Here is a 13,659-nt window from a genome sequence, read left to right on the forward strand (position 1 = left end):
ATCAAGTGAAAGGTTGTAAACTGTTTTCAACAATTTTATAGGTAATGTGGACAGACTTGCCGTGTCAGAATTTCCATCTGCTCATTTGCTGCGCTATACTAGAGTCTGAGAAAAAGAAAATAATGGATGGGGGCTTTGGCTTCAATGAGATTCTGAAGGTATGTCAATGTTGTAATAACACGGTGTACAGTATTAAATGGAATTACAGTTTATGAATCATACCTGGGTTAAACTGCTCTAACGTCCTCTTAGTAATGTCTTTACACTGTGCTGACTCCCATTCACTGCCTCCTAATGTATGACTATCAGTACTCAGCCATCCGTCTCACTTTGCAGCTTGATACTGTACGGAGACATCTCACAAGTCATCCTAAGATTCTGCCTCGTCTGCCTTGTACCCATTGCACAATTCTCTTTTACAGAGCTTATCTTTTTTTTCCCTTCTATTCTAGATATCTTTATTGCCGTTTTTCAATAGCCAATAACCCCTCTGTTTGACTCCTCTGCACCATAAATAAGGTTGTCGGTGATTCCTCTGACCCTTGTTCCGCTATGTTACAAACTTGTCACACCAGGCACATAGAAGGGATTCATCTGAAAGCCACCATTAACTCTCATTTTGTTTTTTAGCACATCAATGAACTTTCCATGAAGCTTGATGTAAATGATGTTCTCTGTAAAGCAGAGGCAATCTCCTTGCAGATGATGAAATGCAAGGTATGACAATGTAGTCTGTGACCTTTACAGTTTTAACAGTGTTACTATCTCATTCTGCAGAAAGAAGGAAATTTTAACTCTCTGGAGCCACAGGGCAATTCTTTTAGTTGTTCTGTAAAGGTTAATATTATGGTTATGTGACGGTGTATCTGAACTGATGGATTCTTAGAAAATGACCTGTCTGTAATTAATTACAAAAATGACAGCCCTGTGGCATGAATCATACAGATGGCAAGCATTGTACACTTGTGTCTGCTGGTGCTCATGGATAAAAATACTAGCTAGCAATCCCCGGTATTATGTGTTAAAGGGGTTGTCTGGCCTTAGGTTACAAGTCTTCTGTCACTCGATTTGACTGCAGACTTGTCAATTCCGACATCGCGCGCACTGTGGTCGGTGGTCGAGTGACTGCAAGTTTTCAGTTTGCATACTCCCGGCCGCATTCCTGCTTGACTTTTCCAGCCTCACTCAATACACTTGCATTGAATGAGGCTGCGCTCATCTAGGCAGCATGTGACCGCATGTATGCAAATCATATACTTGTGGTCTTGTATGTGCCGCTTACGACATCAGCACCAGAGAATCCTCACAGTGCCCGTTGTGAGGATTCCCAAGTCTGCAGTCACAAAGTGTGACTGCGGACTTGTACCTTAAGGCTCAACAACCCGTTAAATTAGTCGCCTGTGTCAAGCATGTGGTTCTTCACGGTTCTGTCACACCTGTGTATGGGGGATAAATATTGCGGAGAAGACTGCCTAGATAGTTACGGTATGTAATACGGAAAAGGCGAATGATTTGTTATAGTTATATCCCACAAGACTGTTCTTTACTACACATATAGTTTCGGACTTTTACCGTTGTGAAACTATACTTTACTTTTAAAGGACATGACATTCTGCTCTAAGAAAATTGCTTTTATTTAACGCCGACAGGGATCTTTTATTATAATTGATCTTTTATTGAAGATTTTTTTTTTTTGTTGTTTGCATGTAGTTACTAAAAGGAAGGTGTGTTTGATGATATGATCCTGTTAGTTTTTGTGCATCCACTATGCAACATGATGCACATGTGGCAGATCTATGTTCATAAATCTATGGCCTCTCATAGAATAGAGATTTCTATCAGACCTTTCCAGCAATTTTCCTATATTAAAGCACAGCTTCTGTGACTTCATTTAAAAAAAAAAAGAAAATCAGGAAAAACATTTGGATGCAATGCACAAATGAGAGCCAGTAGGCCCTGTATGTTCCCTAAAGTCATTCCTGAACTTTGAGCCATGTAATCCAATGTTTAGGAGGTGTCCTAACCTTCGTCAGATGGCAGATGTGTAGGAGATAGAATCATCCATATTGAAGTCCAAGATGACTATCCTTCTTCTCTAAGGAGCTAAGCCATCACCAGAGGTGTCTGACAGCAGCCTATTCCCCTCTCTCAGTGGAGAACCAGTGTTCAGCGGATTGCTCTCTTAAACCACCTTACAGTCAGCACTGCTGCCCTGAGCTGGAGGGACCTGCTGTATTATGTAGACTAATCTGTAGCCTTTCTCCATCTCCGATCAAGGCTCCTGATCGCGTCGTTCCTTAACACACTACTACAAATAACGACTCGTGTAATAATTTGCTGGCCATATACTAAATATAATCTCAAGGATCACTTAATGCTGGGGGCATTACAACCTCCACATGGCAGATTTAGGGAGACATAAGGTTTGGACTGTTGGTTCCCTTTGTTCTCAGGAAGATAAACTTAGAGACTCTGGCAGTGGGTTTTTCCCTGTTTCTACTGAGAACACACAGTTAGGACTCGATTTAGTAAGGTGTTTTCACCCATTTTCTGGTTCTAAAACGCCTTGATTTCTGGTAGAGGCGCACGTTGACTCTTAATGAAGTAGGTGCATCTTATTACAGCTGTGCCTTCATTAAGACTGTGCAAAGTGCCAGTCTTAATAAATTAGGCACTTAGGGTTCATTTACACTGGTCAGTTGTGCTATTAAACAGCCAAAACAAAAGCCCAGTGGAGGTAATTTAATAAACTAATAGCAAAGCCACAAAAGAAGACTAAAGCCTCCCAAAAAATTTTTTTGGCTTTGCACAGTAACAATCTCCTGCTCTTATTCCAAGTATTTGAGTATTTTGTGAAGCAAAGCGTGAACGTATATACTTAATATACAATTTGGTGTCTCTCATTTAGGATTTGCCTCCAGCAGTTTGTGAGGTGCTAGGACTTAAAGAAAATACGTTGCCTCCAGCTTTGGACGCGGCTGAAGATTGTGTTCTCAGAAAACATTACCAAAACTCCTCATCTCCGAATCGCTCAGTGCCTGCACTTTCTCCGAACGGGACTAGAAGTAACTCAAGCCTGAAACGTCTGCCAAACAGTGTTCACACACCAACCTCTGCCTAGTGAAGCTGCTCTTGTCGAGGGCCTCACAGACATAGACACTTGATTTAATACGTGATTCCGCTGTTAATCTTGGAGCTTTTGAAAAACTCCCGATATTTTGTCTTTGCATTAAAGCTTTTAAGAGAAGATCTAACCCTAATGATTTGTAATTATTTTTGTAGTCAACGCTGAACCCAAATAGCTTGTCATAATCATTCCACTATATTTAAGCAAGGAAGTAGAAATAATTTGGATATGGAACATGTTTATTATTTTTCCACCAGCTAACATATCGGCTAATGTGTTGAGAGTAGCTTTAAATATACTAAGATCCATTCTGTATGGGCTAGCGATTGTTAAAGCTGCATACGTTCGTGCACAATTATTCATGCTTCGTTGTGCATATTGTCGGAAGGGAGAACTGCGAGATTTACTGTGTAGCTAGTTTATATTTCTGTCACAAAGGGGCCTTTTTGTTTTCTCATTATAATGAACAACCATCAATAACCACAGCCACATTGATAGATATAGTGGGAAAAGATAAATGGCAAACTTGGCATTATCCTGTACATAGAAAGGGTTATCAGTTACTGATGACCTAACAGCAGATAGTTGACAGATGGTCCATTATTCACAAAATTATACAAATTTCAGTTACAAAATCTTAATTGTTTGTATGCTTTAAAGGGATACTCTGGACAAAACATATACAGTCTTTGAGACAATTACTTAAATATTGCTCCTAAAGAAGTGAATAAATGTTCATAGGATGTAAGGGAATTAAAAATCTGTGGCCGTTTATTGGAGGGCTACTGGTCAGTGCAGTGTCCTGTCTAGTGCCTGACACTGAGATACAGTGAGGAAAGTAAGTATTTCATACACTGCCAGTTTTGCAAGTTTTCCCACCTATAAAGAACGGAGAGGTCTGTAATTTTTACTGTACGTACACTTCAACTGTGAGAGACAAAATATTAAAAAAAATCCATAAAATCATTGTATTATTTTTATATAATTTGCATTTTATTGCATGAAATAAGTACTTGAAACAGTTAGAAAAACAGAACTTAATATTTGGTACAGAGACCTTTGTTTGCAATTACAGAGGTCACACATTTCCTGTAGTTCTTGACCAAGTTTGCACACACTGCACCAGGGATTTTGGCCCACTCCTCCTCCATACAGATCTTCTCCAGATCTTTCAGATTTCGGGGCTGTCTCTAGGCAACATTGAGTTTAAGCTCCCTCCAAAGATTTTCTATTGGGTTCAGGTCTGGAGACTGGCTAGCCCACTCCAGGACCTTGAAATGCTTCTTACGGAGCTGCTTCTTACGAAGCAACTTTTTAGTTGCCTTGGCTGTGTGTTTTGGGTCTTTTGTCATGCTGGAAGACCCAGCCATGACCCATCTTCAATGCTTTTACTGCGAGAAGGAGGTTGTTGAACAAAATCTTGCAATACATGACCCTGTCCATATTCCTTTAAATACTGTGCAGTCGTCCTGTCCCCTTTGCAGAAAAGCACCATCAAAGTATGATGTTTCCCGCACCATGCTTCACGGTTGGGACAGTGTTTTTGGGGCTGTACTCATCCTTCTTCCTCCAAACATGGTGAGTGGAGTTGATACCAAAAAGTTCTATTTTGGTCTCATCTGACCACATGACCTTCTCCCTTGCCTCCTCTAGATCATCCAGGTGGTCAATGGCGATCTTCAAACAGGTCTGGAAATGTGCTGGCGTGAGCATAGGGACCTTATGTGCCTGCAGGATTTTAATCCATGACGGTGTAGTGTTTTTATGTTTGAGACTACGATCCCAGCTCTCTTTAGGTCATTAACCAGGTTCTCCCTTGCAGTTCTGGGCTGATTCCTGACCTTTCTCAGAATCATCCTTATCCCACGAGGCAAGATCTTGCATGGATCCCCAGACTGTGGAAGATTGACAGTCATCTTGTGTTTCTTTCATTTTCTAATAATTGTGCCAACAGTGGTTGCCTTCACACCAAGTTGCTTACACACTGACCTGTAGCACATCCCAGCCTTGTTGCAGGTCTACACTTTTGTCCCTGGTGTCCTTAGACAGCTCTTTGTTCTTAACCATAGTGGAGAGGTTGGAGTGTGATTGAGTGTGTGCACATGTATCTTTTATACAGGTAACAAGTTAAAAAACGTGCAATTAATACAGTTACTGAGTGCAGAGTAAGAGGACTTCATAAAGAAAAACTATTAGGTCTGTGAGAGCAAGAATTCTTGCTGGTTGGTAGGTGATCAAATACTTATTTCATGCAATAATATGCAACGTAATTATGTAAAAATCATACAATGTGATTTTCTGGATTTTTTTTTAAGATTCTGTCTCTCACAGTTGAAGTGTACTTACGAGAAAAATTACAGACCTCTCCATTCTTTGTAGGTGGGAAAAATTGTCAGTGTATCAATTACTTATTTTCCCCACTGCATATAAAAGCCTAAAAAGATTCCTTATGACGTTCCCTAAAACACTTAAAAAGAGTTAACTTTGTTTTATGGTTTTTCCAGAGTGTCCACTAAGAAAATTAAGTGACTCTTTAGGATTTACACTAAATATACCATAAACTTAATTTTACCCTTATTCTTGATGTAGCGTTAGACCCTGTGATTGGAAACCTATTAACACGTGCCATAGAGCAAGAATCCCTCTACTGAATATGGCATTTCTTAAGGCACTACATCAGCAGAACAGGCAGGAACGACAGCTATTTCACCATCAGGGCACAGAAAGTTAATGAAATAAGGCTTAAGTAAATATACTCTGTCGGATTTCAAACTTTAGGAAGAGAAGCAATTTAATTCTCGTTTTTATTATCTTGTCTTTGGTTATATCAGTTGAGTTATATCTTGAATTATTCACATAACCCCATATATTATTACTTCTGTGTGTATATATATTATTTATAAAATTGTGTTGCAGAAATGAATTTCTTTCAAAAAAATTATGCAGAATAATTCTAAAACGTTATCTCAAAACCTTATGATTGATGCTACTTTTCTGATGACTGCGGTGCATTTTGTGCGGAGCTCCTTTTGTGAAAGTTGACGCCCGTTCTCAGTTTCTGCTTTTCTATACCACGTGCAATTATTCACTAAAGGTAATCTGGTTTCATTGTAGGTTTTCCAATGCCGTGACTAAATTTCATCTTATACAGTTGTTTGAATGCATCTTGCCTTTTGTCATGGTCAGCCTTCCGATGCATATGTCATGCTGCATGATTATTAGTTATGTGTCGTACATAACTAAATCCATGTATTAATTGTATAGTGGAAATTGTATATATATCTAATCTCCAATGTAATTATTTCAACTGTAACTTTTACAAGCAGTTTGGTACTTTGCAATAAAGTTTTCTTGAAAGTGTTTACAGCACGGATTTAAGAGTATTTGTTTTCCATGTGCGGCATTATCTGTGCTTTGTATGAGCGCATCATGAGTATTGGAACTGTGGCCTAAAAAATATTGTCTCGTGGAGCCTAAAAAATACATGTAAATCATATTCTCAGCTTATCATTTAGGGAATTGCATGTTCTTGCAAACTAGCTTTTCTAATGTACTTGAGGCTTTTTCCATACCTGTTGTACTAGAACTACTGATGGAGTCATTTTGACTCCTTTCGTTTTTTATTTCTCTTCTGTGACTACATTTTTCAGAATTCCGGCTTGAAACTCGGTGACTTTTCCTCAAATATGATGTGAAAAAAGATTGTGAGAATAAATAATTTTGGTGAAAAATGTGCGCGTTTTTTTCAAAATTTACCAAGAACTACTGAAGGGAGTCATTTTGACTCCCTACTATATTTTGAGGTCCTTTTGTCACTAAATGTTGCTATAAAGTTTTGTGCATAATTTTTTCACTCTGTCTTATTTACCCTGATGTTCATATAGATGTAGTTCAATTTACATGTCAACTTTTCACATTTTCCTTGTGTTTTACCTGCTTGTATTACTGGGTGTCCATTCACGCAGTACATGCCTTCCAAACCAGATAAATATGGCCACAAATATTGGCTAGCTGTTGATAAGGAGAGCAAATATCTGGCAAATGGCTTCCCTTATCTAGGCAAAAGATGACACACGCCGTGCTGAGGACCGTTTAGCTGACCATGTGGTAATGAAGTTATTGGACCCGTTTTTGAAAAAAGGTCGCAATGTTACAACCGATAATTATTTTACTTCAGTAAAATTAGCTAAACAGCTAAAAAGCAAAGGAACAACCATCGTGGGAACACTGAACAAGATAAGGCGAGAAGTGCCTAAAGAAATAAAATCCATGAAAGAGGAATTGTACAACACTAAAGTGTTTAGAAATGAAGACAATTTTACACTTACAGTATATCAAGGAAAGCCCAACAAAAATGTTGTCATTTTGAGTTCCGTTCATCCAGATGTTGTTGTTGCGTCTGATTCCGCTAAAAAAACTCCAGAAACGGTAAAGTTTTACAATGAAACAAAATATGGAATAGATGTAGTGGATCAGATGGCACGAAAATATACCACACGAACATGCACAAGGAGATGGCCTGTTCATGCATTTGAAAATGCCTTAGACTTTGCGGGTATAAATGCATGGATAATATTCAAGGAGATTACCCACCAAAAAATGTCACGCAAGGCATTTTTGCAAACGCTTGTGAGAGAGTTGAGTGGTCCTTATGTCACAGATAGGGAAAAGGGTTCCACGTCCCAAGTTTCTACATGCTCAGAAGTGATGGTTCAAACAAAATTTTGCCAGATCAAAGAAAAGTGCAAGAAAAATAGATCTGTCGGCAATTGTAAGACTTGTGGTAAGTCTTTGTGTGGGCAATGTACTGCCATAAATCAAAGGCAATGCCTAAAATGCGAAACACCAAATGTTTAGAAGGTGAATTCTGCGCCATATTTTCATTTTTATGCTCCTCCACCTACATTTTCTCTGCTTTTTGTTCTTCAGTTGTTGTTTATATGTGTGCACTTGAATAAAAAAAAAGTTTGAAAAACGTCTATTATAATTATTGTTATTTTCTGTAGAAAAATAAGAAAAGCAGAAAAAAAAACAATCAAAAGCATTACTGTTGGATCTCACAATAATAATACATTACAAAAAATATAATTATTAATAAATAACCACAAATGAAACTCTAAAAATAAACGAAAACAAGCAAGGAGTCAAAATGACTCCTTTCAGTAGTTCTAGGCGGGGTCACGAGTCCAGTAGTCCTAGTGTTAAAGACTGTGAACGCTTTTAACCGCTTTTTGACATCTGACGTAATATTCCGTCCATGTGACCTGGGCCAATTTGACCATGGACAGAACATTACGTCAACGCGATCGGCCGAGCACACGGGGTGTGCAGGCGATCGCGGCCGTGTGTCAGCTGATTCTCACAGCTGACACCCGGCACTAGGTGCCAGGATCGGTCACAGACCACTCTTGGCACTTAAACCCCAGAAATATTGATATCAAACAAGATCGCAGCATTCCGGGAGCTGGCGCAGGGCTGACAACCCCTCTGCCTTTAGATCCGGAGACCCCGTGGCGTGACGCGGGGTCCCGATCGTTGCCATGGTGAGCTAGGAAACTTGTTGATCATGCTCAGTGCTTGATAAGCAAGTCTCCCTGTTAGTGCAGCCCTCACAGCTTCTATGGCATGCAGATGTTGCTTCATCTGCATGCTATTGAAGCGATCAGCCTGCAAAAAAATGATTGTCCTATAGTGGGACAAAGTAAAAAAAAAAGTTAAAGTAAAAAAAAAGTTATGAAAAAGGAAAAAAAAATTTTTTAAGTAATTGTAAAAATATTTTTTACAAAATCAAAAATAATAAAAAAAATCATTATATATACTATCACTAAATAAATATTTGAATGAAAAAAAATTATGCAATAAAAGTACACATATTTGGTATTGCCGCATCTGCAACGACCCGACCTATAAAACTGTCCCACTAGTTAACCCCTTTAGTGAACACCATTAAAAAAAGGCAAAAAACAATGCTTTATCATACCGCCGAACAAAAAGTGGAATAACACGCGATCAGAAAGATGGACATAAATAAACATGGTACCGCTAAAAAGGTCATCTTGTCCCACAAAAAACGAGCCACCGTACAGCTCCATCAACAGAAAAATAAAAAAGTTGATAGCTCTCAGAATAAAGTGATGAAAAAATAATTATTTTTTCTATAAAACAGTTTTCATTATATAAACGCGCCAAAACATGAAAACACAATATAAATGAGGGGTGTCTGTAACCGTACTGACCCAAATAATCAAAAGAATAAAACTGCCTTATCAATTTTACCACACATGGCATGGTATAAGGCTAGTTTCACACTTGCTTTGTTTTGCAGCGCGTTTTTCCCGCAAAAAACGCATTAAAAAAACGCATACAAAAGCATACAACTGCTGCGTTTTTTTCAAGCATTTTTATGAGCATGCATGAAAAAAACGCAGCGTTTTTATGCGTTTGTAAGCGTTTTTAGTGCGTTTTTACCGCGTTTGCGTTTTTTTCCAACATTAGGTGGCCCCTCACACTAACCCAAACCAAGACTTTACTAACCCTAACCCTGACCCTAACCCTAACCCTGACCCTAACCCTTAACCAAACCATACTTAACCCTAACCCAAACCCTAAACCCTAACTAACCCTGACCCTAACCCTAACCCTAACTAACCCTGACCCTAACCCTGACCCTAACCCTTAACCAAACCATACTTAACCCTAACCCTGACCCTAACCCTGACCCTAACCCTTAACCAAACCATACTTAACCCTAACCCAAACCCTAAACCCTAACTAACCCTGACCCTAACCCTAACTAACCCTAACCCTGACCCTAACCCTTAACCAAACCATACTTAACCCTGACCCTAACCCTAACTAACCCTAACCCTGACCCTAACCCTGACCCTAACCCTTAACCAAACCATACTTAACCCTAACCCTGACCCTAACCCTTAACCAAACCATACTTAACCCTAACCCTGACCCTAACCCTAAACCCCTTTAACTAACCCTAACTCTAACCCAAACCCCTAAATTCCATGGTTAAAAAAAAAAACGCTTGTGCAAAAAAACGCATACATAAGCATGCCAATGCGCACATATGCGCACCCATAGGCTATAATGGCCATTTTTAGCGCAAAATGTGCGCATGCGCTTTTTTGCAGGGCCAAAAAATGCAACATGCTGCGTCTGGAAAATACCAACGCATACCCCAAAAAAACGCAGCGCATGAAAATCGCATACATGCGCATGGCAGCGCGCAGGTATGCGCACCCATGTTAAATATAGGGGAAAAAACGCATGCGCAGGTTAGCGTTTTTTTCCAGCGCTAAAAAACGCAAATGTGAAACCAGCCTTACCCCCCCCCCCCAAAAAAAAAAAAAAAAAAGAAATTCATGAATTGCTGGTTTTCGCTCATTCAAGACCTCACATGACTCTGTTAGCCAAAATATGGAAAAATTATAGCTCTCAAAATGTGGTCATGCAAAAACTATTTTTTGCAATAAAAAGCATCTTTTAGCGTGTGACAGCTGCCAAACATAAAAACCCTTTGTAAGGTCTCTTTCACACGTCCTGATATTTCTGGTACCGGAGATGTCAGTGTCCGTATGTGTAATACACGTGTACCGCATCAGTACCACAAGGACGGGCGCCGGGGAAGAAGCGTTACAGTAAGCAGCCCTCATCTGTCAGCTTCAGCAAGGCTGGTTATCAAGAATAATGAGGTCCCCACTCTGTTTTTTTAAATTATTTAAATAATTTAAAACAACGGCGTGGGTTCCCTCCCATTTTTGACAATTAGCCTCGCTAAAGCTGACAGCTGGGGGATGATATTCTCAGGCTGGTAAGGGGCCATGGATATTGACCTCCCCAGCCTAAAAACAGCAGCCCGCAGCTGCCCATACAAGGCACATCTATTAGATGTGCCAATTCTGGCGCATTGCCCAGCTCTTCCCACATGCCCTGTAGCAGTAGCAAGTGGGGTAACATTTGAGTATAAGACACCCATCCATTACTAATCCTATAGTTATATTGTAAATAAAGACACAGCCAGAATAAATTCCTTTATTTGAAAAAAAATGACACAGACTCCTTTATTAATCTCAATTAAACCATATTTACAACCACACCTAATCCAAGCGAAGCCCTCGATCTCCTGTAATAAAAATAAAATTAAAAAGCTGCACTATCCATACCTGTCCTTCATTGTGTCCCACGCCGTAATCCATGTCTGGGGGATATACATTTTTCAACCTGGACGGTGCCAAGATGCGATCGTCCCAGCTGAAATCCACTGGTGAATGAGCTTCTGGGAATGCAGCGACAGTAACCGAGGGTGACGTCATAGAGGTTACCTTCAATCACTGAGCTCCGTTCCCAGCGGGGCTGAACTGCGATCAGATCCCCGCTAGATCTACCTAGAGTTGCCAACTCATATACAATCAAACAAAGCAGCACTCTGTAGAGCTATAGCATGCAAACATGGTACTAAAGTTTGCAGGAAAAAGAAAAGTGCAAATAGGGTCTTATCTCATGATTTACACGTATCGTATTGATAAGGAGCTGCTCACCTGATGTAATGAAAGCATATGAAAGTCAGTTGCCGCAGATCTGCGGGTTGACACGCGACCATGTAGCAATGTTATAAAGGAAAATTTGTGGATTCTATCCGCGCTGCTGGTCAATTTCAAATATAGTCTATATAATTTCATAGACTCTAAAACGCGTCGAATAAACAACCATTAATTTCTACACTACATCTGGATTTGAAATTGGCCAGCAGCGCGGATATAATCCACAAATTTTCCTTTATAACATAGCATGTAAACATGAAATAAGAAAATTGAATAGCATTACTGCACTAGAAATATGAAAAATTGAGAGTGTTTAGCGCATAAATTGGCCAATTCATGTGTATTTGGCAGCGACGGTAAGGCGATTCTCTTTTTCCTGGACCTAATTTGTGTTTGGATGTGACGGTCAGTTTTTTGATATTGTATTAGCCTTCTGATTGAGCACTCCGCCCCTTAGCCTCAGGCGTTTTTAATTTTAGTAGGATCCTACTCCTCCATAGAGATATCGACTTTAATCTAACAGAGAATTCTAGTTAAGTTCCCAGAGAGATGTAGACTTTCTAAGAGAGGACTGGGATTAGGTCCTGGCAAACAAGAATTGCCTTACTGTGGCTGCCCGGTACACATGAATTGGCCAATTTATGCGCTAAGCATTCTCAATTTTTCATATTTCTAGTGCAGTAATGCAATTCAATTTTCATATTTCATGTTTGCGTGCAATAGCGCTACAGAGTGCTGCTATATTTGTTTGATAGTGTATTGCCGGACTCATATACAGACAAGATAATCGCTCCCGCAGTGTATCAGCTCCGATACTCTCATTTGCGGCACCGCTGCGTGGGAAAGTTCCCACACAGCGGTAGTGCCCGTAATTGAGAGCACCGGAGCTGATGAACTCACGGCAGTGCAATGATACACTGTAGGAGCGATTACTATTATTATTATTTATTTATATAGCACCATTGATTCCATGGTGCTGTACATGAGAAGGGGGTTACATACAAATTACAGATATTACAGTAAACAAACTAACAATGACAGACTGATACAGAGTGGAGAGAGGACCCTGCCCTTTCGGGCTTACGTGCTACAGGATGGTGGGGAAGGAGACAGTAGGTTGGTGGGTTGCAGCAGTTCCGGTGTTGGTTGAGGTGATAACACCGGTAGTGGTGAGAGAGAAGGAGGTAGCGGGGTCATTGCAGGCTTTCTTGAAGAGGTGGGTTTTCAGGTTCCGTCTGAAGGATCCAAATGTGGTTGATAGTCGGACTTGTTGGGGCAAAGAATTCCAGAGAATAGGAGCTATTCGGGAGAAGTCTTGGAGGCGGTTGGGTGAGGACCGAATAAGTGTGGAGGAGAGAAGGAGGTCTTGGGAGGTCCGGAGATTACGTGAGGGAAGGTGTCGGGAGATTAGTTCAGAGACATATGGGGGAGACAGGTTATAGATGGCCTTGTAGGTCAGAATTAGTAATTTGAACTGGATACGCTGAGGGAATGGGAGCCAGTGAAGAGATTTGCAGAGGGGAGAAGCGGAGGAGTAGCGAGGAGAGAGATGAATTAGTCGTGCGGCAGAGTTAAGGATGGACTGGAGAGGTGCTAGGGTGTTAGCAGGGAGACCACAGTAAAGGATGTTGCAGTAGTCGAGGCGGGCGATGATGAGGGCATGCACAAGCATTTTAGTAGATTGAGGGTTGAGGAAAGAACGGATTCTGGAAATATTTTTGAGCTGGAGGCGACAGGAGGTAGAAAGAGCTTGGATATGCGGTTTGAAGGACAGGGCAGAGTCAAAGGTTACTCCGAGGCAGCGGACTTCTGGTACTGGGAAAAGTGTGATGTCATTAATTGTTTTAGCTAGGTCGGGTAAAGAAGATCTGTGAGATGGAGGAAAGATGATGAGTTCAGATTTGTCTACATTGAGTTTGAGGAAGCGAGAGGAGAAGAAGGAGGATATGGCTGATAGACACTCTGGGATTCTGGACA

At 40.3% G+C, this 13,659-nt stretch overlaps 1 protein-coding gene across 2 annotated transcripts in view; it reads left to right on the plus strand.

Moving 5' to 3' along the window:
- The window catches only part of TBC1D15 (TBC1 domain family member 15), a 231,914-nt gene extending 225,421 nt beyond the window's left edge, over positions 1–6,493 (plus strand). For both annotated transcript variants that reach the window (XM_073555537.1, XM_073555536.1), the window contains 3 exons: positions 42–158; positions 631–717; positions 2,909–6,493. In XM_073555537.1, coding sequence (XP_073411638.1) covers positions 42–158; positions 631–717; positions 2,909–3,121 — 417 coding nt within the window. In that variant the 3' untranslated portion in view covers positions 3,122–6,493. The remainder of the gene's footprint in view (positions 1–41; positions 159–630; positions 718–2,908) is intronic.
- The last annotated feature ends 7,166 nt before the right edge of the window (positions 6,494–13,659 follow it).

This window comes from Dendrobates tinctorius, unplaced genomic scaffold, assembly GCF_039654945.1.
Source record: "Dendrobates tinctorius isolate UK_male_01 unplaced genomic scaffold, ASM3965494v1 ptg000224l, whole genome shotgun sequence".
NCBI lineage: Eukaryota > Metazoa > Chordata > Amphibia > Anura > Dendrobatidae > Dendrobates > Dendrobates tinctorius.